Here is a 26,598-nt window from a genome sequence, read left to right as displayed (position 1 = left end):
TTGTGTACATAATATCCTTGGAATTTGATTTTCAAGCACAACATGCCCTTTTTATCGTTTTTAAAATTTTCAATTGGTCATAAATTATAGACCAGAAATCGGAATTGACTAATTTTTTTTTCAAGTTGATTACCTCTTCGAGATCTATAAATTGATAAAAAGAAAGCGGTCATTCGAAAATTTAAGATCGAAGATACGGTTGAATTGAGATTTTCGTTAAAAAAACCCTGTAAGTTGTCAGTCGACAATTTTTTTTTCCACAAATCGTAGATTATGACGAGATAATCATTTAGGAAAAAAAATTTGTCGATTCTGAATTCCGGTCTAGGAGTTATGCGCAATTGAGTTGTTTTACAGCGATAAAAAGGGTATATTGTGCATAAAGATCAAACATGAAGGGTGTAATGTAAACAAACTTAAAACGTTGGGTACCATGTACAAAATGGAAAAGTTCGAGGGTACCACGTGAATTTTCCGTTCTCAATAACAATGTGGTGTATAAGCTGGTCTCGAAGGTTCTTGCAAACCGTCTAAAGCAGTTTTTGGGGGATATTGTCTCTGAGAATCAAGGGGCATTTACCCCGGGGAGAGCCATCTCGGATAATGTAATTATCGCTTTTGAAGTTTTTCATGCCTTGAAGAGCTCGAGACAAATTGAGGGCCATATGCCGATTAAGTTGGACATGGCAAAAGCGTACGACAGAGTTGAATGGCGTTTTCTTTATCGGGTTCTGCGGGTTATGGGTTTCGACAAGAATTGGATAGACCGCGTTATAGGCTGCGTGACCACGGTCTCGTTTTCTGTGCTGATAAATGGGAATTCTTCCCGTGCTTTCCGGCCAACTAGAGGCTTACGTCAAGGTGATTTTCTTTCCCCCTATTTGTTTATTCTTTGTGCGGAGGTCTTATCTGATTTGTTGCATAGGGCTATTGCGGATGAAGTGCTCCACGGGGTTAGGGTCTCGACTGGGGCACCAGAAATCTCTCACTTACTCTTCGGTGATCATAGTATTTTCTTTACTAAAGCCACGGAGGAGGAAACTGATGCTGTGAGTAATATTTTGCGCGATATGAACATACTTCTGGGCAGCTGGTAAATCTAGATAAGACTACCGTCTCCTTTAGTAAGGGTGTGCCAAAAACGAAGAGGAGCAACCTGGCGACACGGTTGGGTATTATTGAGGTTGAGGAGCAGGAGCGATATTTGGGGCTGCCTACGGTGGTGGGGCGGTCCAAGAAAGTGCTCGCCAATATTTTACGTGACAAACTGAGCAAAAGATTGGAAGGTTGGAGTGGGAAAATCTTGTCTAGGGCTGGTAATGGGGTTCTTTTAAAGGCTGTGGCTAATTCACTCCCTACCTATGTTATGAGTATTTTTAAAATTCCCGTCAATTTTTGTGAGAAACTCCGTAGTATGATGTCGCGGTTCTGGTGGGGGTATGAGGAGGGGAAAAGGGGTATTAATTGGGTATCGTGGAGGAAGTTGTGTCAACCTAAGGGTATGGGAGGGATGTGTAATACTACGGATTTTTATAAGCTAAGTACTCGACCGAGTAGTGTCAAGGGTGTAGTTTGTTTGGGTTCTGCCGAGGAATACTCGGCCGAGTATGATGAATACTCGACCGAGTAGAGGATACTCGGCCGAGTATGCCTTATACTCGACCGAGTATCCGGTCTGGCGAGTAATATTTCAGCGGTTTGATGCGGGAGTGTTTGGGGTTGTTTTATATTCAAAGTCAGTTTCTAAAACGTCATTTCAACCCTAATCATTTTACGATCTCTCTAATCACTCCCTAATCATTCTCTAATCTCTTTGTGTGTGCAATTGTCGTAATCCTTGCGCGTAATCTCTCATCCTACTGTTGGTAAGTTTCATTCCCCATGTCATTTATGTTATTTTAGGGTTACTGTATATATGGAATTTGGGGAATAGGGGGAATTGTGCAATGTGTGATTGTGTTATATGGTTATTGTATAGGATAAGACTTCATAGAGGAGCCTTTCTGATTGTTCGGTTTCCGTACTTTTGTTGATTGCTAAGGTAGGGTTTCCTACTCGATTTGTTTAATTAATTTGAGATGTTGTGATTGTACTGTGTATAATTGTTGTTATCTGCTGATCATGGGAGGATGGGTGTTGTGGTGACGGTGTTGGTGTTGGGGTGGTTATGTTGTGACAGTTGTGATGTTGTGACAGCTGTGATGCAGTGTGTGATTGCGGTGGAGTCACTTGCGGGAGTGGCTTCACACCCTAGTTCGCCCTCCGTGGAACCCGTCACGGGAGGGGATGTGCACATTAAGGGACAGGGATTGTTAGTCGCTCGTTGATGAACTGGACTAGGTGGGGATGGGCTGCGGTCACCCACTGGCGGCGAGGATTACCTGTTGCGATGGGTAATCTGGCAGGGCTACACACTTCGGTGTGTAGTCGGTTACTGTGTGAGATTGATGATCAGCTTGTGGTAATGTTTGTTGCCTTATATTGATTGAGTAGTACTGACCCCGTGTTGTTGTTTTGTAAAACCTGCGGTGATCCATTCGGGGATGGTGAGCAGATTGTGACAGGTGATACATTTATTGAACTTGGGGCAGTCAGGGGAGAGTCACCACGCTGGATTAGATGACACCATCACGAGCCTTAGTTATTGTTTTGGTAGTTGTTGCCATTTGGATAATTCGTTTATTAGATTTTGGAGACTATGTAACTTTTATATTTACCGTACATTAATAAATGTGTTTGGACTGTTGCTTTTGATATATACTAACCTCGGGCAACCGAGATGGTAACAACCTTTCATGCTGGGGTAGTCCTGGTAAGGTACCTTGGTATGAGGGGGTGTTACAGGATGGGTTTTCGTTACTTTCAGCTGTTTAACCTTGCTCTCTTGAGTAAACAAGCTTGGAGGCTCACAACGGAGACGGAGAGTTTGTGGGCTCGTGTTATGAAGGCTCGATATTACCCGACTAGTGATTTTCTGTCGTCCAATCTTGGTAACCATCCTAGTTATACTTTGAGGGGTATTCATGAGGCAAAAGGTGCGCTCGGTGTGGGTCTTCGACGGCGGATAGGCGATGAGCTTTTGACCCGTGGGTGGGGTGATGCCTGGGTCGTTTCAAACCAAATGGGGCGGGTTATTACACCTCAACCTCCGGGGCACGATGGCATGCGGGTTGCGGACTTGTTAAGCGATGGGGGCAAGGCGTGGAATGAGCCGCTGATTGATAGCATTTTCCTGGGGTTCGAAGGAGCAAGGATAAAGAATATTCGACTTAGTGAGAATGCAATCCATGATGACTGGTTTTGGAGCGCAGAGAGGGATGGGGTGTTTTCTGTCCGGTCGGCCTATCGACTACTTGCGGGAGGGAGTGATTTCCTGGAAGTGGGGGGCGCTTCAAATTGGGAGAGGGAGAAATGGTTGTGGACTAGGCTCTGGAAAATCCCAGTTTGGCCTCGCGTGAAACTCTTCTTTTGGCCTCGAGTCATATTGCGGAGGCAGTGGCGGTCTTGGAAGGGGTTAAAGAAGCACGTCAGAGGGGCCATGCAAAGATCATCGTCGAGAGTGATTATCTAGAAGTGGTTGAAGCTTTGCGGAAATCTTGTCCTGGCAGTAGTATTTTTGATTTAGTTTTGAATGACATTCTTTCTTTACGTTTTTCTTTTAATTCTATTGTATGGTCGTTTACTAGTCGCTTAAACAATGGGGTGGCTCATGCGTTAGCTCATCCTTTTCCTAGATTAGTTGGTAAGGTCTTGTGGTCAGAGGAATTGCCTTTGATTGCGAACGATGCTGTTTGTTCCGATTTATCATTAATGCAATATAGCCTTCGGGTTTTCTTTCAAAAAAAAAAATAACAGAAAAAAAAAATCGGAAAATTCACGTGTTATTCCGAACTTTACCACTTTTTATATGGTACCCAATATTTTATGTGTGTGTACTTTATAGCCTTTATGTTTCTATAAACAAACCTTTTCAACACAAATTGATTAAAGTCCGCCTCGAGTTCAATTAACTTGTCTTCAGCTTCGACATTAACTTTAGGCTTTAGCAAACTCAATATCAGGTTAACCAATTTGAATCGAGTTCAGACTTAATATGAGGTGTTTGGTAAATAGTAGATTATGAAGTTTTTAACATATTGTGACATTTTAGTATGTTTGACCAGTCAATATGTTGTTTAGAGTGTTTGGTAGATAACATATTGAAATAGTAAATTTGGGTGCAATCTACTAGTATCATATCATATATTATATTAATCATCATATATTATATTAAAGTTGAAACCATCAGTCTAATAAGATGACACGTGTCAATAGCCTTATAATGTGTCACGTGTCAATAGCTGTAATTCTAAGACTTAATTAAAAAAATCAAATTAATCGGAAAGGATATTTTGTTTAGTTACGATATTAGGATGATCTTAGAATATCTTTTAAAGAATATATCATGCTGATTGATTGACTTAAAATTGACTAATTAAGTTTTAAATATGACTAATTAAGGTTAGAATATACCCACCCATAGTGATATTTTAGAATACTTTTTAGAGTCCTCCGGTGAGTTAGAAAAAAAAAATCTTACTTAAGATACGAGATTTTAAACTGATTGGCATGATTATATAAATCGCGCTATTTCCTAAAAAATGGTTGTTCAGATTTGAGAATGTTCTCATTCTAATCAGACTATATTTTGACGATTATGAACAATTCTAATTCTAAAATCTATATTAATTCTAAGACGACATTATAAAATAAAAAAAATAAAGAAAAAGAATAGGATACGTCAGTGGCGGATGCAGGATTTGACTAAAGGGGGGCACACCCAAAAAAAAATTGCGGACAACTTTTATACATTAAAATTTTTTCATCGTCAATACATAATAATATAATCGTAAAGAAAAAATATATCAACAAACCCTAAACGGCTAAACCAAATACCAACAAGCCCAAGTGCATTATTTTAGAGGGAATATCCATTTTCGGCGGTAGAATTGGCGGTCCTGTGTAAAAAAAATTCGAGAGACCCCTTCAATTTCATATATTATCGTCATGAAAATAGTAAAAAAATTAACCAAAGAGTACCATAATCTTTATTTATAAGACAGTGAGAAATTTTACATGGAACTACTTCTAAAAGTGTATAATTCTATAGATATAAAAATATATATGCTTAACAAACAATATTAGTATGCAATTGGTGTGTTGGACAATCATTGAATATACTAGTCTAACGTCCCAGGTTCGAACCCTTCTAGCATCATTTTGAAATTCAATTAATTAAATCTAACTTTGAACATACAAAAAAAATAAACCAAACCTAACCATAGTGAGATTCGAACACGAGACCATCAGGGAAGTTTATAAGCCTCTTACCACCAAACCAAGAGAATCATCATGCTAAAAATAGGCGCTCTAAATATGTAAACATAGATTTTTAGTTTTTTTTTCTTTTTTTTTTTTCGTCACGTGAGGGCACGTGCCTTCACTCCCCCCCCCCCCCCCCAAATCCGTCGCTGGGATACGTACACATGTTTACTTGATTGACATACAAAAGGCAATTAATCACGATATAAATGACCGGGACGGAGGGAGTTTGAAATTTCAAGCAATTTTCCTAATAATGCATTTTAAATACAATGTGAATATTATAATAAAAACAGGGATTTGAAAATTTAATAGTGTGTGTTCTCATAATGTATTCCATATGTTTTAATCAATTTTTTTTAATTATTAAGAAGCATATATATTTAATTAAAGATAAACAAATGACTGAGACGAGTATAGTAAATTTAAGACGCGTTTAGATATTTTCATCTATCATATAAAAGTGAGAAAATGTAACCTAACAAAAGGGCGATGATAAAATAACTTTTTCAAAAAATAAAACCAATTGTAGAGTCTCTGTTAAGACGATACTACCCGTCTTAAACTTAAGACGGGTTAAGTACATACCACTTGAGTATATAAAAAGAAAAAGTAATATATTTATCTTATATACACAGGTGGTATGATACTTGACCCTTTTTAAGTTGAGAATTTGTGATCTTTCAATTGCTACATTTTTTTTAACAATTGTATGATTTCTATACAAGAAAAACATAATATCACTCCGAAATTACTAATACCACTCATGTTTGTGAGATAATGAAATACAAATTAGGTTAGTATTATTTTCAATTTATATAAGTTGTAGTGACTTTAAAAACATTATCTACAATATATAACATTATGACAATGAAAGTTAATGAGTAATTAAGGTGTTAGCAAAAACATGTTTTATCCATTTAAATTTTATTGTTCAATTTCCTATTCTAAATTAGCATGACAAAATGTTTTACAATGTTGAGAGACAAGTGTTAACATGCTCAATAAACAAAACAAAAAAAAGTATTTGGCAACTTGAAAGGCGAATGAATAAGCAGTATTGATCGTGGAGGTCGTGATAGGGGAGGTGTCACGATGGGTGGGTAATGATGGGGTGAGGAATCGCACATAAGTTATGAGAAGGGTTGGGGGTCGCGTGTAGGGTGAGGCAGAGAGAGTGGTTATGTTGGAGGTGCAGGACGAAGGGGATGGTAGGGGCAAGATGGGGTAGGGTGGTTGGGAGAGGGGGGGGGGGGGTGTTTGGTGGTTGTGAGAAGTGTTGGGACACGGGTTGAGTGGGACGTCGTGACATGAGAGAGAAGGTAGGGAAATGAAAAGAGAACAACAAGAGAAGTAATATTATATAAAAAAAAAAGTACAACAATGAGAAAATTAAATGTGTATTGCGTAAATAAACAGGTTAGAAAACTACAATAATTTTACATTCACTTTTCAGGTTTCACCTCTTATAACTTAAAAAGTGAGGGGAAAAAAGCAAAGTATTTCGAATAAAATTAATTAACATAAACTTATTAAAACTGACAAAAATTTAGTTATTTACTAATTGAAAAAATACATACGTTTTCTTACTTTTACAATACTTTCCGTTACCACCCGTGCAGTGCACGAGTTCAAAAACTAGTTTGACAATATGCTGCTCCTACTAGCATATTCAATCAGTAGATTAGAGAATATTTAAATTGACATTTTTATCCTTGAAAAAATATGTTATCATGGTTGCCAATAATTTATCCATGTCCATGTTAGTCATTTTACATAAAAAATAAATAAATAATATGTTAATCTGAAACTGCTGATTACCAAACACCATTAACAAATTCTGCTAATTATATATTTTGGTCAAACCCGCTAATATAATCTGCTAAACATAATCTGCTTTTACAATCTGCTTCTGTCAATATTAATCCATTGTTTACCAAACAAAGCCTAAAGCTCGGAATGAAATCTTATTGACCCAGTTTTTCTAATTATCTAATTTTAATATTTTATGATTATACTCCTTCAGTTATTCTAGTTACATGTTATTTCATTTTTATATTAGACTTAAAGAAGAAAATAGTGATAAAACCGAGTTCAACCTAGCGCAAGCTTAACTTGAGCCAGGTCTTTTTTTCTCAATCTTCAGCTTTTCAGGTTGGCCGAGTTTTGAGCCAAGCCCGAGCTTGAGCTCAAATATCCGAACTGCGAAGTGGTCTCAAACCAAACATAGTGGAGCTAATCGCTAAGTTTAGACCCCTAGTTAAACCATATATTGCAAATAAACAGGCTGCAACAAATTCTCCTTAATGCCGATGCATCTCGTATACAAAAAAACAACAAAAGAAGAATATAGAATCACAGCGTCTATTAACATCAGAAATCAGGATCGCAAGTTACACTGCCACATCTATAGCATGGGGCTGGCTTAGTGCTTCCGACGTTTCTCCTTTTTTTTCTTCTTATCCCTATCTTTTGACTTGTGCTTCTTCGAGTGTCTCTTTTTGGACCCTCCTGAACTACCCTTCTTTGATCTCTTTTGCTCTTCTTCAGACTCAGTATCAGAAGATTCGTAGCGTTTTGAGGAGGAAGGCCTTTCTGGACCCAAATATACTCGTTGGGGCCTGTCATTGTCAACGTAATAAGAGTTTGTACATAATTGATCCTCTGACTCTGGTAAAGGGGGGAGATAGGGACCGGTTTCATCCATCCTTGACCCTACAGAGCCCCTGCCGCGTTTCGCCCTGAAAACAGTGGATGATCTGAGTTAATCAAGAACCCTCCAATACCGTAAATGAAAAAGGCAAATGTTAAAGAAGGTACAAAAACTTCGGTTCCTATACAAGATCATATATGTAATATGCGAGACTAAAAAATTTACATTTGTAATTTTGTCATCTTCAACAAAATTATATTTTCATTCAAAAGAACTCATATGGGAAGATAAGCTAGGTTCGAGAGAGTATGAGACGGTCACACGCACATATGAAACTAACCCATTATTAACTTTATAATCCAAGGATTATGCATAAAAACTCGGAAGGTGGTACTTGTGAGATTGTCTCATACATGACTCTCTAAGTCTAGGAGTAAAGGTGTTACAATACCTCGATTGAAGAAATTCCTCCAGCTCTTCATCCTTCAAGCCGCCATCTTGCCCAAAATGACAATCATCATATGATCTTTTGCTCGATGAGCAAGAGGGATTCGGATCATGGCTCTTGCTTCTGTTTCTGGTTGAATCAGAAACTGTGTCCCTGCTACCATGACAACCCTCATCTCTCCGCCTACTTTTAGACCTATTGTCCATCTCGAGCTCTTTCTGCCGGGCTCGCCACATTTCATTCACCTCTACAACTCGATTAGCTGTCAACATGAAAGAAAGCTTCTTAGGAAACAATTACAAACCAAAAAACAAAAGAAGTACACAACCCATGGTTAATACTTAATACAATGAGAACTCAGACGTCAGCAGATAACATTCATTTTCTGGACTTCTGCAGTTAATATGATTTGTAAAAATGTCCAGTTTTGGAACTTATAAGGCAATACAAGAATTATGGGCCAGAAGGTAATTTATGTGTATGACATTGCTGTTGAGTGTTCTCTTGTCTTTTTTAAACAGGTATTAACAGAGCCCTACGCCTTTTCTCCTTGTAATTTAAGTGGTAATTTTAATACAAGTGATTTTTGATCATATAATCTGAGTTTTTACCTTTTTACAATGAGCAACAATGTCATACACATAAATCTCACTTTTTTTTTTTGGTGTAAACCGGGGTGTCCACCGTCGACAACAGTGTATAATCCCCTCGCCGCGCGTGCTCTCACGAAGAGGTAAACGGCTGGCCAAAGAGTTTGCTCCATTCCCATTGGCAGGGATCGAACCCCTGACCTCATGGTTAAGGGATGAGGTGAGCAACCACCACACCAAACACATTTGGTTACATAAATCTCACTTTCAAATGCAAGGATACTAAGAAAACCCAAAACCGTGTGGAATTCCTCTTACAGAGAGACGGTAACTACCTAAATAAAAAATGAAGAAGGGGGGCTCACTATCTAGTGGCTAATATCAATAGGTTGTTTACTTGCCCATTAAACGTACGTCTCTTCTAACCCAAAGAAATCACGATTTCACACAGAAATTTTCTATGATACGATTTTCTAAGACTGGAAACAAACATCGATGCTGCAACTCATGAAATGTGCAGGAACTGTGCTCCAGCTCAGCAGATTATGAGGATGATAATTGACCAAAGACAGTTATGTACTAAAAAGAAGCAACAGCAAACAAAAATTCAAGATTTGTTAAGAGGTTTTTGGCATAGCTCAAAACCAAGATTGGGGGGAAATCTGATAGGAGACTGGGACACTGGTTCTAGTGATAAGTTGAATATTTGATAATTTGATCACCTTGTCGAAGTACCATAATTGGACTGTCTGATACAGTGTAACTTCATACAATAAAGCATATTTCCTCAAATCTCAATTTTATCCAACGAAATTAACATAAATGTTTTAATTTTTGTGTGGCTGAACAGTTCTATCCCCAACGAGGATCATCTGTTGAAAGCATTTTTTTTAGCTCCTACTTGTTCACGTTGTCATTTTCATCTTGTTTTCGCCATTTACCCAAAACAAATACTTGATAAGTTTGTGCCCAAATACCATAAAGGCAAATCAGTTTAGCTAGTAACCAATTAACCATTAGTCCATGAGGAAACCAGAGTCACCATGTGAAAGAAAAAGGGGCACCCAACAGACATCAGCTCCAACATAAGCACGGCATCTAATCACATTAAACAAGAATGTATACCACGTCAATGTTTGCTAGCTCAAGCTACCATGAAGGTGTTGATTATCACAATTTGTAGCCCTTGACAAGTGTACAAAGGGTGGTGTAAATGCAAGTCACCACCACTACACTAGTACACTTATTATGAACTCTTCCCAATTTGTATTGTCACTAATTGACTTCAAATAGTGTTGACTGACCAATATTTTCCCATAATATACAATAACACTCTTAAAAATGAGAGTACAGAAATAATTGTTTTGAAAATCAGCTCTCTCCACCTATTTGCACAAGACGTCCCCTTTCAGTCGCTTTATTACATATGACATAATATGCTAGCGCCATTGTGGTAAATACATAAAAATAACAAAAATAAAAACATTCAAGTTTAAGTCCTAACACCTTTAAACTTCATATAACATAGAACCTGAAAAGAAAAAGAAGTAATTCTACAATAAAGAGAGACCATCATCAGCAAGGGGACTTCTCTATTGCAAAAAGAAATGGACAACTTTAAAGAATATACACATTAGAGTAACAGACAGTGAAAGAAATCCAAAGTATATAGAATACTGAAAGACTTCAGTACACGGGATTTTATCCCATCACTTGCCTCATCGTGTTTCTAAATCCTATAGCCATTAAACATGATCACAATTCGCAACAGCAGCAAATTCAACAAGATCAAAACATGAAGAAGAATGTTCAAGACCGAACTGTAAGGCTATCTTTATCCTAGACCCAAAATAAGTCTTTAAGATCTGATAATTTATTTTTCAGACTCTCGTATCTTTTCACTTTAGTCTCAAGTTAAGTCTACAACACGAGACCCACGTTCCACTCACATTTGACTATTCACGAGTCTCAAGTTGGGTCTTGGAATTCCAAGGCTCAAATTGGATTTCCAAAACTCAATTGTCTCAACTTAAGACATATCAAAATCTAGGCGACTTTATCCCAAGTCTCATGTTAAGACCATAAAAAGATAGTCTTAAACTCTTAACACTTTTTATTTGTACCAGAACATCCTTGAAATAATGTTACTAGCAGCTCTCATTTCACATAGTTAAATCAAACTTTTATGGGCCAAAAAAAATCATAAGAAATGTGTTGTTATCCTTCATCCTTTCATTGGTCATTTACACAATCACATAGCCATGGGCCCGTCAGATTCAAGGGAATATATTACCGCAGGGAAGTGCCTTGATATTCTCTCACATATGTATGACTACGTAGAACTTTGGTCAAAAAGTAAATGTTTTGTATAAAAGTAAATGATGGACAACGAATGTCACATTGAAGTGTGGTTAAACTGAAACGATAAAACTATCACTGTAACAAGAGGTCAAGGATTACAACCATAAACCAAAAGATCACTACAAGCTGGGATTGTCATTAGAGAGCTAGAGGAACAGAACATGACTACAAATGATCACTTACAAGTTTAAATGTAAGTTCACCAAAAAATGTGGCATCCAGAGATACTAAAGGGCACCAACCATTATCAGGTGTTTAGGAAATTCAGTTTTCAAAAAGCCATGTGTCAAGTATGTTTACAAAGTCCCCTCATATATTGATGTGTATTGCTTATTTGGTAGGTTTAAGATGTTCCACCTTCTTCAGGAGAAATTTTTACGGTATTTAGTTCTAAATATGAGAAGGGAGTTACTACATCATTCATTTACTTAAGGTGGAGAAGGTAAGACTCTTCCTATATGTTAAAGGAAATGAGAGTTTCTACAAAGAGTTACTCAATCTGTCTCAGTCAATAGGTAACACTTAATTTATTTCCCCCTCACAAAATAAAATAAATATAAACTATTCACAGAGGGAGTATATGCCCACATCTTTCTTACTATTTTTAATATTTTTGGATAGCAAACTAGGAGGAAAAGGGAAGGGAGGGGTACGGGGAAAGGAAGGGACGGGGGCCGGAGACTGGAGTATAAGAGTTTGGATACAATTTCCCTTGAAATCTTTCTTACCGTAAAAGGATTTTGGTTTGCATTGAAAGAGGGAAAATTGATCACTCCAAAACCCTCCACCTTTATTTGCTACTTGCTAGCCATACACCGGATTTTAAATACAAAGATGGGAATATCACATATTGCTAGAAACACTATAATTACTTCATGGTTAACTAAACAAAATGGCAAATACAATTTGGCAGTTTAAGGGTCAATTGGATTAGGGCCTTAGGGGTGCTTCTCAATAATCGAGCAGAAGAAGAATTGAAAGAAAGAAAAAACCTTGTTCAATCCCGCGAATAGTGGCGGTAAGGAAACGAGAATTGGGACGGCCACGGACAGTGGGTTTGTGAAGATAAGCAAGAACGCCTTCTTGTTGAGCTTGACGCCGCAATTCAGCAGCCTCTTTTAATAGAATTGAAGCTATTCTATTCTCTGTTTCCAGATCCATACCTATTCAAATGTCAAATTTTCAGAAAACGCAAAACCCTAAATTAAAAGAACAGAACCAAATATAAGGGGAGCTGCGTAATTGAGATTACCTAGCGCCGAAAATGGATAAGATTGATCAAAATTAAGCAATCTAAGGAACGGAATTTGGTGGGTTTTTGAAGAATTCTGATGATCAAACTACGCGACTCATACAATTGTATGATCGAATATTTGATAGTAGAGTTGGTCCGGCGATCCAACCATATAGGGGAGGGGTATTGACGGAGAAAAAGGCGTCCGAATGAGACTATTTTTTGGTGTTGACCAGGAGTATCCCTAACGACAGCTGGCGCAATCTCCTTCGGGGTACTAAAGACAATTTATACCACTTGTTTAAGAGATGAGAGCCCTTACCACTCACACCAGCCAACTTTGGTGAATGAGACTATGAGAATATATATTTATACAAATTCTTATTGAAGACGGATAAGACTTTGTTGGTACGGTGGATCGGTATAAAGTTAGGAATTAAATTAAGGGAGTATTCAAATTTTTGAAACTCATTCCAAAAAAAAAAATTCTAATTCGATTCTAGACCTGATAAACAGTTTATTCAGATCGAATTCGAGTCGATCAATTTGGGTTATGTTTGTTCGGGTTTGTAAGAATTTGGTCAGATCGGCTCGGGTTCGAATCATTTTAGAGTCTGTTATCATCAGTCTATTTAAGGACAACCGTAAGTTTTCAACAATTAATATTCGGTTTGGAACTCGTCTCGCCGTTAGGAATTCAAAGTTACGGGACTTGGTTAGTACGATGGTATCGGTAATGAATTAAGAATCTAATTAGGGTGATTTAATTAGGGGAAACATTCAGAGTTTTTGAACTCAATTCCACGTATCTTGTATTTGATTAACTATGGAATAAGAAATCATATTTCTTATGTCTATTTTTTATTGATTTAGTAGTATGTATTTATGTGTTAAATTTCTCCTTTAAAATTTTACTAGATTTCATACTCGGGCGTTACCAAGGTCAGATCACAACAATATCGGAGATTAATCGCGTTTTAACGGGTAGATAGTAAAGTTATTTGGATGAGTCTTATGGAATGGAAAGGAAGTGTTAGGGTTAGGTATAATGGAATGGAGTTATATAACTGGATTCTAACTCTATCCCAACCCCTTAAAATCTTATACCCCTCAAGTGGTATAATAACATCATACAACCAAGTTATATCTTATCGAGCTTATGTGTAATTTTTTTGAGTTTTCTTAAAGTTACTTTTTTTTATGTTTAAGTGAGTAGCTCATAAATTTTAGGGTATAGCTCGACTTCTTTAAAACAAAACTCGAAAACTTTATTATATAGCTCGGGTTAAAGATACAATGACAATCTGTTGGTTGCTCAGTTGTAGGATCTATTAACTGAACTTCATTCCTTCTCCTTACAAGTCAGAATGAAACAAAAGATTTCAGAAAGAATAGATTTGGAACCCTATAGTTCTATGATATCATACTTCATTCCATTCCATTCGTTTATCTTGAACCAAACGACCCGTAAATCTGTCAAGTTGTATACGTTTGAAGCTAGGTCAAGGCCCAGGGATAGCGGATCACATTGAGCCAAAATCTCCGGACCTTTAGTTGCAACTACATTGTTTTGTTTACAACTCATATATGTTTGAGAGCACGATGGTTTTTATTCCATAACGTACATTTGTATATACTCGAGTACATCCTAACTTACATTTTATTATAACCTTTATTAACCCATAATAGTTATACAACCAATTCAATTAGGTCATATCATGTTGGGTGCGTAATTAAGTATAATAATACTAACTAGTGTAGCTCCCGTGCAAATGCACGGTATTGTAGATATAGTTATTAGAGAATTTGACAATTAATAAAACTAATATAGTTTACCTTCATCTTGAAAAGGGTAGAAATTTTGCATATATAATTTCAATGAGATATTTTATTAGCCTTATTTGTATAAAAGTTAAACAATGGTTGATGTTATAAAATTAATTAGGAGATAAATATTGTTTAATAGTAGTAGTAAATATAGATAGTCAACACTGATTAATTAGGAAACAAATATTATTCAGTAGAATATCACTAAGACGGAAAATTTAAGCGGGAAAATTTGGAGATGTGTTAATCTTTTAATATATATATAGGGGATGGACACCTTAAATTTATTGGATCAACGATTGATTAAAAGACCAAATAATGTTTTGGTGTTATCAAATACATGTGTTATTTGATATAATAACATATTTTTTGTAAGTTTAAGTCTTATTTGTAGACTATGCAAATGAGTAATTTAATTACATCTCTTTTACTTTTTAAACACAAAATAGAGTTTACTGTCCATATCGCTTGAAATTATTCCCCTTAAATGAATAACACCTTTTACCCTCTTTTTCTTTGCTTAATCTTCAAACGAAGTTTATTGTCCACATTGCTTGAGACAGTAAACATATTTTTTGTAAGTTTAAATCTTGTTTGTAGCCTATGCAAATGAGTAAATTAATTACGCCTCTTTTACCTTTTAAAATCTTCAAATAGAGTTTAGTGTGCATATCGCTTGAAATTATTCCCCTTAAATGAATTAACACCTTTTACCCTCTTTTCTTTGCTTAATTTTCAAAAGAAGTTTATTGTCCACATTACTTGAGGCTCTTCCCCTAATTTGACAATAGTTGAACTCTTGCAAATATAGTACTAACTCTATTGTTTTTATATATGTCATTTTCACTTTTTGAGCGATTTAATTCTCCATTCAATATTTCTAAAAATATATGATTAAATATTCATATAACATGTATAGTCATATGATTGTTTTATTTTGTAAGGAATTTAGTGGTATAGTTTTTACAATTTGGGATCAAATACATACTTAATTGATACGTTCTTTCATATACACATTTGCATAGCATTTCCCCTGTCGATATGTACTTATAATGAGCTCTTATGAGTTACTCCCTCTCATCCAAACCAAAGGTAACACTTGCTTTTTAGCACTATTTATGGTCATAGGGAATCTTTGATATTATTCTTAATCTATAAGACAAAATATAGTTAAGTGAGATCTTATTTGATTTATCATTATGAATGCTATAAGAATATCAAATTTTTATAATTTTTAAAAATATGTAACTAAAGATATTTACGTTGCAAAACGTGCATCGACAAGTGTGATAAAACAACTGTTACCTTTGGTTTGGATGGGAGGGAGTACTTGATACCAGTTTTTCCGCATTTGTTACATCGGTATATTCGTATCGATTTTACAAGAAATGACACTTTGATGTGCATTTTGAACCAATTCTCGAGGACATGGGCTTTGATGTGCATTTTGAACCAATTCTCGAGGACATGGGCTTTGATGTGCATTTTGAACCAATTGCTGATCTAAGATTCAATGCACGCTTCGTCAAGTCGTCAGACCAAAACTGCATGTTGACTCTAGTTAATCTCTTGGAAAAAGTTAACATAATTGGTTTGATGAAAAAGAAAACGAATGCGCAGAATGAAAAGAGGAATGGAAATCCGCATAATACACATATACTAAGCCCAATATGCCTAATATGCATATAAAAAGCCCAAATAGTAGCAAACAGATAGCCTATAACTCTGTAGTTCGCTATTAATAATCCAAGTAAATGTCAAGTAACTAGAAACGGGGGGAAAAAAAAGAATTAAAATGGATGCAAAATCCCTGTAAATATAATACATCCTAAAAAAACAAAAAAAAACTATATCTAGAAATTATTGCACCAAAAATTACACCATGGGCTGTGTTCTTGCTCCATATGGGTTGGATCCATTACCATGATGACCGTGTTTCGCAGGACCGTCTTTCTTCCTCTTCAACACGACGGCCCATGTAAACACCTCTAGAGCAATAGCAAGGACGCCTAATGCTATGATAATGCCTGTGTAGGTCGTCTTCCACTTCTTTAGAGGCTCCAAGATATCGAATCCCTTGTATATGTTTATCACACTTAGAATGATGACCGAGTATCCGATTGCATGATGGTAGATGTTCCAGTATAGTCTGTACTTGTTATCCTTCTTCGGCCTCAAAAGCAATGCAAACACCTGCACGTTCAAATCCGTCAACTTCATATCAGCATTTTCAACAACTTTGCGTTCATACACTTATAAAAGACTTTTTGTGCCGAAACTGATTTTTTAAAATAATGGTCAAAAATAAAATATTTATTATTTTAGGTCGGTTTTGAAAATATTTGTCAAAATGGTGTCCACGTAGACTCGGGTTTTCAAAACCTAAAATATTGAACAAACACACCATTACCAATGGGCAATGAGCCAATGACGTGTTTTATGAAGGAAACACGTCATTAGCATTGACGTGTCTTTACAGTTTTTTCTCAACTAACAGACTCGCATGAACTTAAAAAAAAATTATACATAGACACGCCATTAAGAGTGGCCTGTTTCCTCCTTAAAACCGTCATTCCCAATGGCGTGTTTCCTTTAGTTCATTTTATAGAATTTTTTTTTCCAACTTACTATAAACACGTCATTAGTAATGACGTGTCTGTTCCGTGTTTCAGGTTTTGAAAACCCGGGCCTACGTGGACACCATTTTGACAAATATTTTCAAAACCGACCCAAAACAATAAACACTTTATTTTTGAGTATTACTTTAAAAATGGATTCGTCACAAGGTTGGAAATTCATATAGGAGTCTCAATCTCTCAGCATACCATAAGTCAAAATTCCGTCATAATTAGGTGATTTATATCGATATTTTGAAGAAACGGAATTAAATCTCCACCTACAAAAATTGCCAAAGGACTACAAGAGTAAACACAACGTTTCTTGTTTGCATACCTTACTTATTCCGGCAAATCTACACCTACCAACTTCTCTCATTAAAAGATTAGCAAAGAAAATAAGAAAAACTACGTAATAGGATGTCATGGAGACGTCCTTTACGTTTAAAAAAGACTAGTTGACGATAGTTGAATCCATTTTTGAAATAATGGTCAAAAATAAAATATTTGTCGTTTTGGGTCGGTTTTGAAAATATTTGTCAAAATGGTGTCCACGTAGGCTCGGGATTTCTGGACCTAAAACACGCCACTACAAATGGCGTGTTTATAATGAGTAGGAAAAGAAACTTCATTAAAAAATGGACTAAAACAAACACGCCATTGGGAATGGCGGGTTTCGGAGGGGAAACACGCCATCCTCTATGGCGTGTCTTGTGTAAATTTTTTTTTTTTTTTTTTTTTTTTTTTTTTTTTTTTTTTTTTAAAGTTTAGTCAGTTGAGGAAAAAAATTGTTGTAAAGACACGCCACTACTAATGGCGTGTTTCCTTCACAAAACACGCCATTAGTAGTGGCGTGTTTCAGGTCTAGAAATCCCGAGCCTACGTGGACACCATTTTGACAAATATTTTCAAAACCGACCCAAAACGACAAATATTTTATTTTTGACCATTATTTCAAAAATGGACTCACGATAGTTGCACACGAAATTGTTAGTCTTACGTTGAACCAATTTCATACTCCATAAATAGACTACAAGTCAATATACACTTCGTATGATATTATTCCTCTCTTCACTTTAGGTCAACCAAGTTTGATCGGAAAAACTAGAGATCAGTCAAACCATATTTTTTGGTGGTATTTGAACTTCTTTAGATCGGTCAAACCATATTTAATTGAGTTTTTGTCCGGTCAAACATTCTATCGAGGTGAAGTCGAATTGTATTATTACCAGTAATTCGATTCACTCATTTTGAGTTCGAGTTGATAATTTCATGTCCTATAAATTCAGATTAGTTTATTTTGAAGACAAAAAGTTTCAATTGAATCATTATTAAGTTAAGCTAAGCTATGAACTATAAACCCATCAATGATGTCATGCCACTAATAATTCCATGTTACGTGTCTTTTATTAAAGAATGTGATTTGTTTTGGTGCAATGGTTAAAGTAAGTGTCTTGTTAAATAAGAACATATCGTGTTAACTACGCTTAGCTTATCACACGGGCAAGGGGCCCATTAAACCATAAGTGTGGTCCGTGTGTACAATCAAATTAATACTCCTTCTGTCCCGGTCCTTTTTTATTTTTGGTTTTGTGAAAAACAAAGAGAAAGAAGTGAACCAATTACTTGGACGAAAAGTGGACCAAATTGAGTATGAGAAACAATAACCCATCAAAAATAATTTTAAAATAAAAAGGTAAAAAATTGATAAAAACACCCCAAAATAAAATACGGAAACAATTAAATGGGACAGAGGGAGTAATGACGAATTATTCCACAATCTAACAAAAAATGCACAAACATAGAAATGCCCCAATGATGTAGTAATAACAGAGTGCTAGTTCAATTCTAGCTTAATTAACATCAAAGGAAATAACGGAGAAAAAGTCGAACCTGAAGCGTGGCGAGGCAGAAAAGAGTGATCCCAATGTTCCGATGAGCATGGTAAACTATCCCGACTGATTCACTACCAAGTTTAAGACCGGTGCCCCAACCAGCAACTCCGAGAATATAGGCCGAGGTTTGGCAAGTAATGTGTATGTAAAACCAAGCTGGGTCTGCTGACTTGAACACCCTCAAATACCTTGCTATTATGCCTCCTAATGGCATTAGTGTTCCCCAACTTATCGCATTTAGCACTCCATGTATCTGCAATTTTCATCATCATCATCGACCATTTCAATATAAGTCGTAAATTCATAAAAGGTTAATTTCACAAATGCTTAATTGAGGTACTATACACTTCTGTTACTCTCACTCACTTGGCTGCAAGTGTCATATACGATTATTTTCCATGAAATCTTCATTTTTTTAGTCACGAGACCAAAGTAAAATGTCGTATTAACATAAAATACGTATCAAACTCGACACTTTGATCAATTATCACTCTATTGTTTCATGGGTTGTTCTAAAGAACACAAAAGGACTGAACAACCAAATCAAAGTAGACAACTTTTTACTTGTTTATTCTAGAAGTAGTTACACTTAACACATGTTCGACTACCTATTATTTTATCATCACCATCTTCTTGATCAATCCCACCAAACATCCACTTATTACGCTTTGGCATACAAAAACCAACACCAATATCCTAAATTATCTTCTACTCCGTAAATGCACATTATAGAGTTATTGATTGGATCACTTTATATTACACTAATCATTATTAAGGACTTTCTAGAAACGTAATCAGTTTGGAATTATCGGTATGTCTCACTTTAAATCATGGAATGGGCTACAATAATTTTTTATCAAATTTGAATGACAAAGTAGTACTACATTACTAACTAGCAACTATGTTTTCAGGCAAAATCTCATTTGTAATGGACACTTTTCGTCACATGCAGACTTTCTGATGTTTACACGCTAAACTACCTACGTGAAGCACATTCCGGTCTGTGAGTTGTCCACCTACTTAATATTACACGCCAAAACTACCTAAGTGAAGCACATTCAAACTTTAGTAGGTATGTTAGGTGGCATTCCTATTGTCTAAAATAATGGGCAGATACAATAACACTGATTTAATTCAAATTGACTCTACGCAATCTCCATCCGACTCCAAAATCCGCATCCCGCCTATAGTTAACGTAATCCTTAAATGACTTGATTAAAATGACGTACCTATAACAAAAGACGTTTTTATATTTTAAATTTTTATCACGAGTTTACCTAAAATGACTAAAACCCGAACTGAACTGAAGTAGAAAACTTACATTCTTATTCTTCTGAGTGGAACCAGGAACAGAACCGGAAGAGGTGGTTTGACCCGACAAGAAGTTAATGGTAGCAGAGGATTTTTTGTTAGCAGTGAGTAGAGGATGTTGACCTGGAGTGCCACCTGAAACTGGGCCCACTTGCCATACTTGGTTCACTGTTGTCTTTGGTGGTTTTATTGTTGCCATTATTATTATCTCCTTATTGCCCCTGCTCATTGCTGTTAACTTTTCCACCTGTGAGGATTATTCCAGGGTTAGCATCGTCATTTTGCTATGATGGTCGACTCATGACGTAGGCATGACATTTAGGTGAGCTCACTCAGAGTTAGAGTAATTTGTGAACTTGCTTTCTAGAAGTAGAAGCAAATCAAGGGTCGTCGTAACTTTAATTACGGATTCGTTTTCCATCGTAATCGCCAAAATTCAATTAATTAAATCAACAAAAACGGAATACTACAAACCACATAGTACTATCGAAGATGTCTTAGTCTAGTGGTTAAGACGGAGGTATTATGGACGATAGGTCTCAGACTCTCTCAGGTTCGAATCCCCCACCCCCTCTATTTTATGCGACTAAGCGCGCTTCGATTGACCAAAAAAAAAAAAAACAAAAAACAGACCACAGAGTAATAAAAATACTCAAGGTAAACTATTACTCGGTATTATTTATTATCCGTACTTATTGTGTAAGACGGTTTTACATTGCAAAAATGTTTTATTCTATTATTTGTGTTTAGTTTTAATAAAAAATGGTATTGATAAATTATTTTGATTGTCAATTTTATTTGAAAATATATACTGTGGATAAATAAAAGTGACACAAATTTTTACTTTGGTTAACACAAATTGTCTCATAGTATCATTTTTAAAACGTACGCAATAATAATGTAATAGGATAATGATAACTTATGGAAAGATGTCTAAAATTGACATAATTTGCCATCACCAATAAACGAGGGAAATTCAAATACAATATATTTCACGAAGTATTATATTCATTGATTGCTATATGAAAAAGGATACGATAAAATAGCTAATTTAAAATTACGCGATGCACTTCACATATAAGGTAAGCATAAAGTAAATGACAATAAGAGAGAATTGAAGATATTGAAAACTATACCTAAAAGGAAAAATGGAACATATAAAAGAAATTGACTAACTAAACAATATCGAATCACAAAATTCTCCAATATTAGAATATTTTAATTTTATACTGCAATGATATAACTCCTATTTTTGAAATACTTGACAAATATCGGGTTATTTTTGTTGTTAAATTTGCCTATTTATTATTATCGTGAAATAAAGTGTACGGTAAAGACTTAGACATCGTGATAATAGGTTATGGTACGAATCCTCCGCCTCATGTATTGTACTAGCCTCACGCCTCATTTAAATTATACTCCCTCCCAGTCGTTATAATGTTCCCCTTTGATATGGGCACGATACTTAAGGAAAAGTAAATATTAGTAAAAGAGTTGTGTGGGGTTGGTGGTAGACTGGTAGGAGAGGGGGATAAATTATTAGTAGTTAAATAAGAATTGTGGGGCCAAAACATAAAGAAAAGTAATAAAATATGAGTAAAAGAGTTGTGTGGGTTTGGTGATAGGAGAGAGAAATGAATAAAATAAGAGTAAAAGTTTCTAAAAATAGAAAGGGGAACATTACTTGAATAATCCGTTTTGGGAAAGAGGGAACATTATAGTGACTGGGAGGGAGTACAACATTTTAAATGAGACAAACGGAACCAATTGTGCGTTACATAACGCGTGGCTAAAATACATCCGTAATCAATCCAAGACCCTTCACATTTGGCATACCATGTGCCCCTGCCCTTAAGTAATTTATACTTCTCTAAAATTTAATTATTTGCTTCTACACATAACTGACGAATAAAAACAATTAAATCAAATAAAATCTAAATCAAAAAAAAAAAATCAACAATTCCGTAAATAAAACTCAAAAAAAGTACAAACCTGAAAACTCAAACTGGATTTAGCAAGAGTAGTGGCATAACCCTGAACATCAGAAGTATAAGCATACATAACACCAGAGGAATTCTGAAGTGCAACCAATGATTGTGCCCCAGTCATCCCTTGTCCAGTTGGATTAAGAGCCCACGCAACCCAATTCGAAGACGGGTTTACCCCGGTGGCTCGGAACGCAATATCTGCGGTCCCAGCCACCGAGTCATATGTCCAATATAAGTATGAGTTTAATTCCGGGAGATCATTACAAGTTTTGTATTTTTTGTTGTTAGGTGAGAAACTTTTGCATGATTGTGCATTTGTGGTTGTTAAACACAAAGAGAGTTGGATTATAATTAATGACAATGATAATAATATTAATTTTCCCATTTTTTAATTTGATATGGGTTTTTGGTTATTTGAGAGGATAATAGAGTTTTGGGACCAAAATCTAAAAGTGTGAGGTTATGGAGGAAGGATTGAGGGAATATATATAGGGGGAATTTAAAATAAGTGAGGTTCAAAGAAAGAGGGGATAGTTGTCAAGGGGAAGTTTCTATATGAGTGTGATTTGGTGAGATTGTGGGACTCGAAGGTAAAATGTTGGCCAAAAAAGTTTGGGTTAGTTGACTAGTTCATGAGCAAGTTAGAAAGCAATATTTGGTCTCTTTGAGTGGGGATGGCCCTATTATGTAGGGCAGTAGTGTCTGGGTGTGCGTGTGTCGACTTTAGAGGAGACTCATAAGTCACTCTACTACAAATAATTACTTCGGCGCTGTTTGGTAAACGGCATATTGACCAATTTTTAGTATATTCAAGAGTTTTAACATGTTTGACCAATTAATATACTAATTTTAGTGTTTGGTAAACAGTATATTGAAATTTGAAACATCATATTTGGAGTCAATATGCTGTTTTACAATATGCTGCTTACCCTAGCATATTTGTTAGCATATTGTAAAATAGGAAAATTTTCTCCATTTTACAAATAAAACTAACAATCTACTAATCGTAATCTACCAATTACCAAACACTTAAATTAATTCTGCTAATTATAATATGTTAGTCAAATCTTCTGATAAAATCTGCCATTTATAATCTGGCTTTTGCAATCTGCTTATGCTGAAATTAATCCGCTGTTTACCAAACAGGGTCTTCCTCCGTTTCGATCATTTATTTACCTTTGATTTTTAGCATAAAGACCAAAAAAAAGGTGATCATTATTATTAAATGATAAGTGAACTAATAAATTGAGTATCAAAGATCCAATTGCCCATCAAAGACAAATAATTGGCCGAGACAACCCAAAATATAATAGGCAAACAAATAATCGGGACGGACTAAATATTACCTTCATCCCGGTCAATAGTTATTTATTACTTTTGGCAAAAAGATTAAGAAAATAAAGATAGATGATGTTGGTTCACACAAAACATATAACTCCACTCATACATGGAAGACGTCCCGAAAAAATATACCCCAAACATAGAAATAGAAAATTATTGACTAATAAAATAAATAATTTCTCACTAAGACCGACGAGTTGAGATCACCTGTCTCACTTTTATGTCTCATCTTGTGTCCCATCACCTTAAAATCTTGACACATCACACTTTAGATAATAGAAGTGTCAATAATATGTCTCAAAGTGCTTAAGTGTCAATAGGAGAAGTGATGGGATACAAAATTGGACAGATGATTTGTACTGCGGACGGAGGGAGTTCTTTGTATTAATTATATTTATATTTTCAAGGATTATTTTCACATTTGAAAAGTCTATTTAATGAAATGATATTATCACAGCAAATATTTTCAAGATTTTATTAGAAACAATTCGGTTTTTTTAATTATCTACTTATAAAAAGCCATTAAGAAAATATATTTAAGATTCAATCATGAGAGATAGAAAGATAATCTCATTCTTACCATTTTAGAGAAAGAATCTTGAAAATATTGTCTTATATGGTTTCTTATCATGTGCTAAGTATTCAAGTTGTTTGGTTGTTGATTGTAACTAAATTCAACAATTAGTCTTGCTTATAACCGTTGCAAATTCAGTGATGTATTACCCTATCACCTCTAAAAAAGGTATTAATTGGGATGGATTTATACCTTCGTTATAAATTATTTTTATTTACAATGGATATAAATAAGAATTTGTGAAATTCAAAAGTAACAAAGGCTCGAAAATGAACAAATGCTACTTGGCCATTGACCACCGTGTTTACAAAATTAAGTAATTTGAATTAGGAGAAAAGGTATTGGAAATAGGATTAGGATTGCTTGGTTATTAATTTTGTAGTCGAATCTGAAAATGACAAGCAAAGCAAACACGAGTTAACGTTTGAGTCGAATCATCATCTTTGCTTGGTATACAAATGTGTAAGTGTGTAACCACTACCATGTCCACACAGCTTTGGTATAATCACTTAAGTTTAGCGCATTCATACCGAATGATGGTGGGTCCTTGGTATTATATAGCTGGGTCATAGTGATCCGATCCGATAAAGCTGACCCGAAATCTGAAAATGATTCAAAATGTATGAGTCGAAAGTGACCCAATAGGCCCGAAGAGACCCAACCCGATAGTGTCCCGACTTGAGTGACCCAAAATAACCCGTGTGAATCAAAATGACTGAATTAATGCAAAATCGTGATCCAAACGACCCAGAACTTCGACCCAAAATGACCGGATCCGAAGTCACCTGACCCGGATGACCCATTTGTCAGGTCTCATAGTCTCATGGACTCATAGTGAAATTCGAGTATGGGTTAACACAAATACTTCTTCTATTACCAATTGATTTTAGAATGTAATCTTCCTCGTGTTTATCAAGTAATTTGTATCTTCTCCGTTTCGGTAAGAGTCAGACCCATTTTCATATTGTAACATGATATCAGAGTCTAACATTTCATCCTGATTTGGTGAGTTTATAACTGGACATAGCTACTCCTATATGATGAAACCTCCGTTGTATTTGTTAAGTAATCCGGTCTCCTCCATTCGGGAAGGCCTAGGCCCATTTCATGTCCCAACAACTAGTTAAGAGATTATTTTCTTCATATCCCTTTATATGTTTTTCGTAACACGTTTATTGTTTTTTTTTTTTTTTTTGAAATGAACCCCAGAGGTTATACTGCATTAACGATAAATCAGCAATAACAATATCGTTCGCAACCAAAGGCAAGGCCTCTGACCACACGACTCGACCAACCACTCTAGGAAAAGGATGAGCTAAAGCATGCGCCACCCCATTACAACTACGGCTAATGTACGACCAAACAATAGCAGTAAAAGAATTACATAAAGCAAGAATGTCGTCTAAAACTAAAGAAAAGATGCTTCTGCCAGCAACCGGCTTCCGAAGAGCATTCACAACTTGGATACAATCACTTTCGACAATGATTTTAGCATGCCCTCTCCTCCCTGCTTCTCGAACCGCTTCCAAAACAGCTACCGCCTCAGCCACATGAACCTCCCACGTTTGTTCCTTGACGATAGACAAACCCCATAGCACCTTCCCCCCTCCATCGCGGCATACCACACCCAAAGACACGCCTTCACCCTCTCGAACTCCCGCATCAGTGTTGATTTTAACGAAGCCGTCCCTCGGCACACTCCAACCCATCTGCTTCCCCGATGTGCCCTCCACCATCCCATCACCCCGCTGCCTGCTTCGCACAAAGCCCCCACCCTCAATCTCATCCATCACGTCCCGTATCCTCTTCACAACACCTAAAGGGTCGACCTCCTTAGCATTGAAAACAACATTGTTACGGTGTTCCCACAATGCCCAACATCCTACCATGAACCACCCACACTCCCGAGCGCCAAAGTCCCTCCACCTTGCTTCCACCCAATCCCTAGTGCTCCATTCGCACGCCTCTTCCCCACTAAGAAGATCAATCCCCTCCCACACCCGTTGAGCAACCACACAATCCCTGAACAGATGGATACTAGACTCAATGGAAGAATTACAAAGAGAACAGAAAGAAGGCTCACCTCGAACTCGAGTGGCAATGTTTGCTCTTGTCGCCAATGCTTCGCTGCACAGCTGCCAAAAGAAAAGTTTCACTCTAGGCCATACCGGGATTTTCCAGAGCCTGCTCCATAGCCATTTCTCCCTCTCCCAATTAGACGCCCCTCCCCCCTCCAAGAACTCAGTTCCACCCGCCAAGAGTCGATAAGCAGATCGAACAGTGAATATCCCATCTTTCTCCGCACTCCAATACCACACGTCATGGCCCATGTTCTCGCTAAGCCTTATGTTTTTGATTCTCTCCCCTTCAAACGGTAAAAACATGCTATCGATCAAAGCT

At 36.2% G+C, this 26,598-nt stretch overlaps 2 protein-coding genes across 2 annotated transcripts; both read right to left on the bottom strand.

Moving 5' to 3' along the window:
- Positions 1–7,607: 7,607 nt before the first annotated feature.
- On the bottom strand, positions 7,608–12,870 carry LOC141596491 (uncharacterized). The gene is made up of 4 exons (XM_074416673.1): positions 12,666–12,870; positions 12,406–12,576; positions 8,466–8,724; positions 7,608–8,102 (listed from the first exon to the last, which is right to left on the bottom strand). Exons 2-4 carry the CDS (start codon positions 12,572–12,574, stop codon positions 7,787–7,789), a joined length of 744 nt encoding a protein of 247 aa, XP_074272774.1. The 5' UTR covers positions 12,575–12,576; positions 12,666–12,870; the 3' UTR covers positions 7,608–7,786.
- Positions 12,871–16,096: 3,226 nt separating this feature from the next.
- Positions 16,097–22,822, bottom strand: LOC141596480 (cytochrome b561 and DOMON domain-containing protein At5g47530-like). The gene is made up of 4 exons (XM_074416660.1): positions 22,288–22,822; positions 20,306–20,542; positions 18,983–19,237; positions 16,097–16,667 (listed from the first exon to the last, which is right to left on the bottom strand). The coding sequence occupies exons 1-4, from the start codon at positions 22,666–22,668 to the stop codon at positions 16,350–16,352; spliced, it is 1,191 nt and encodes a 396-aa protein (XP_074272761.1). The 5' UTR covers positions 22,669–22,822; the 3' UTR covers positions 16,097–16,349.
- Positions 22,823–26,598: the final 3,776 nt, after the last annotated feature.

This window comes from Silene latifolia, chromosome 1, assembly GCF_048544455.1.
Source record: "Silene latifolia isolate original U9 population chromosome 1, ASM4854445v1, whole genome shotgun sequence".
In the NCBI taxonomy this organism is placed as follows: domain Eukaryota; kingdom Viridiplantae; phylum Streptophyta; class Magnoliopsida; order Caryophyllales; family Caryophyllaceae; genus Silene; species Silene latifolia.
Note: the sequence above shows the minus strand (reverse complement) of the source record. Positions and strands in the feature narration are given on the sequence as shown.

What these genes read in the sequence shown, in the direction of transcription:
- LOC141596491 (XM_074416673.1), bottom strand. Translation starts at nt 12,574, where the DNA reads ATGGATCTGGAAACAGAGAATAGAATAGCTTCAATTCTATTAAAAGAG. An exon ending in TATTCGCGGGATTGAACAAG is followed by an intron (nt 8,725 to 12,405) that starts GTTTTTTCTTTC and finishes TCATGTTGACAG; the next exon opens with CTAATCGAGTTGTAGAGGTG. An exon ending in GAGGAATTTCTTCAATCGAG is followed by an intron (nt 8,103 to 8,465) that starts GTATTGTAACAC and finishes CACTGTTTTCAG; the next exon opens with GGCGAAACGCGGCAGGGGCT.
- LOC141596480 (XM_074416660.1), bottom strand. Translation starts at nt 22,668, where the DNA reads ATGGGAAAATTAATATTATTATCATTGTCATTAATTATAATCCAACTC. An exon ending in AATCCAGTTTGAGTTTTCAG is followed by an intron (nt 20,543 to 22,287) that starts GTTTGTACTTTT and finishes TAATCCTCACAG; the next exon opens with GTGGAAAAGTTAACAGCAAT. An exon ending in CCACTCAGAAGAATAAGAAT is followed by an intron (nt 19,238 to 20,305) that starts GTAAGTTTTCTA and finishes TGAAAATTGCAG; the next exon opens with ATACATGGAGTGCTAAATGC.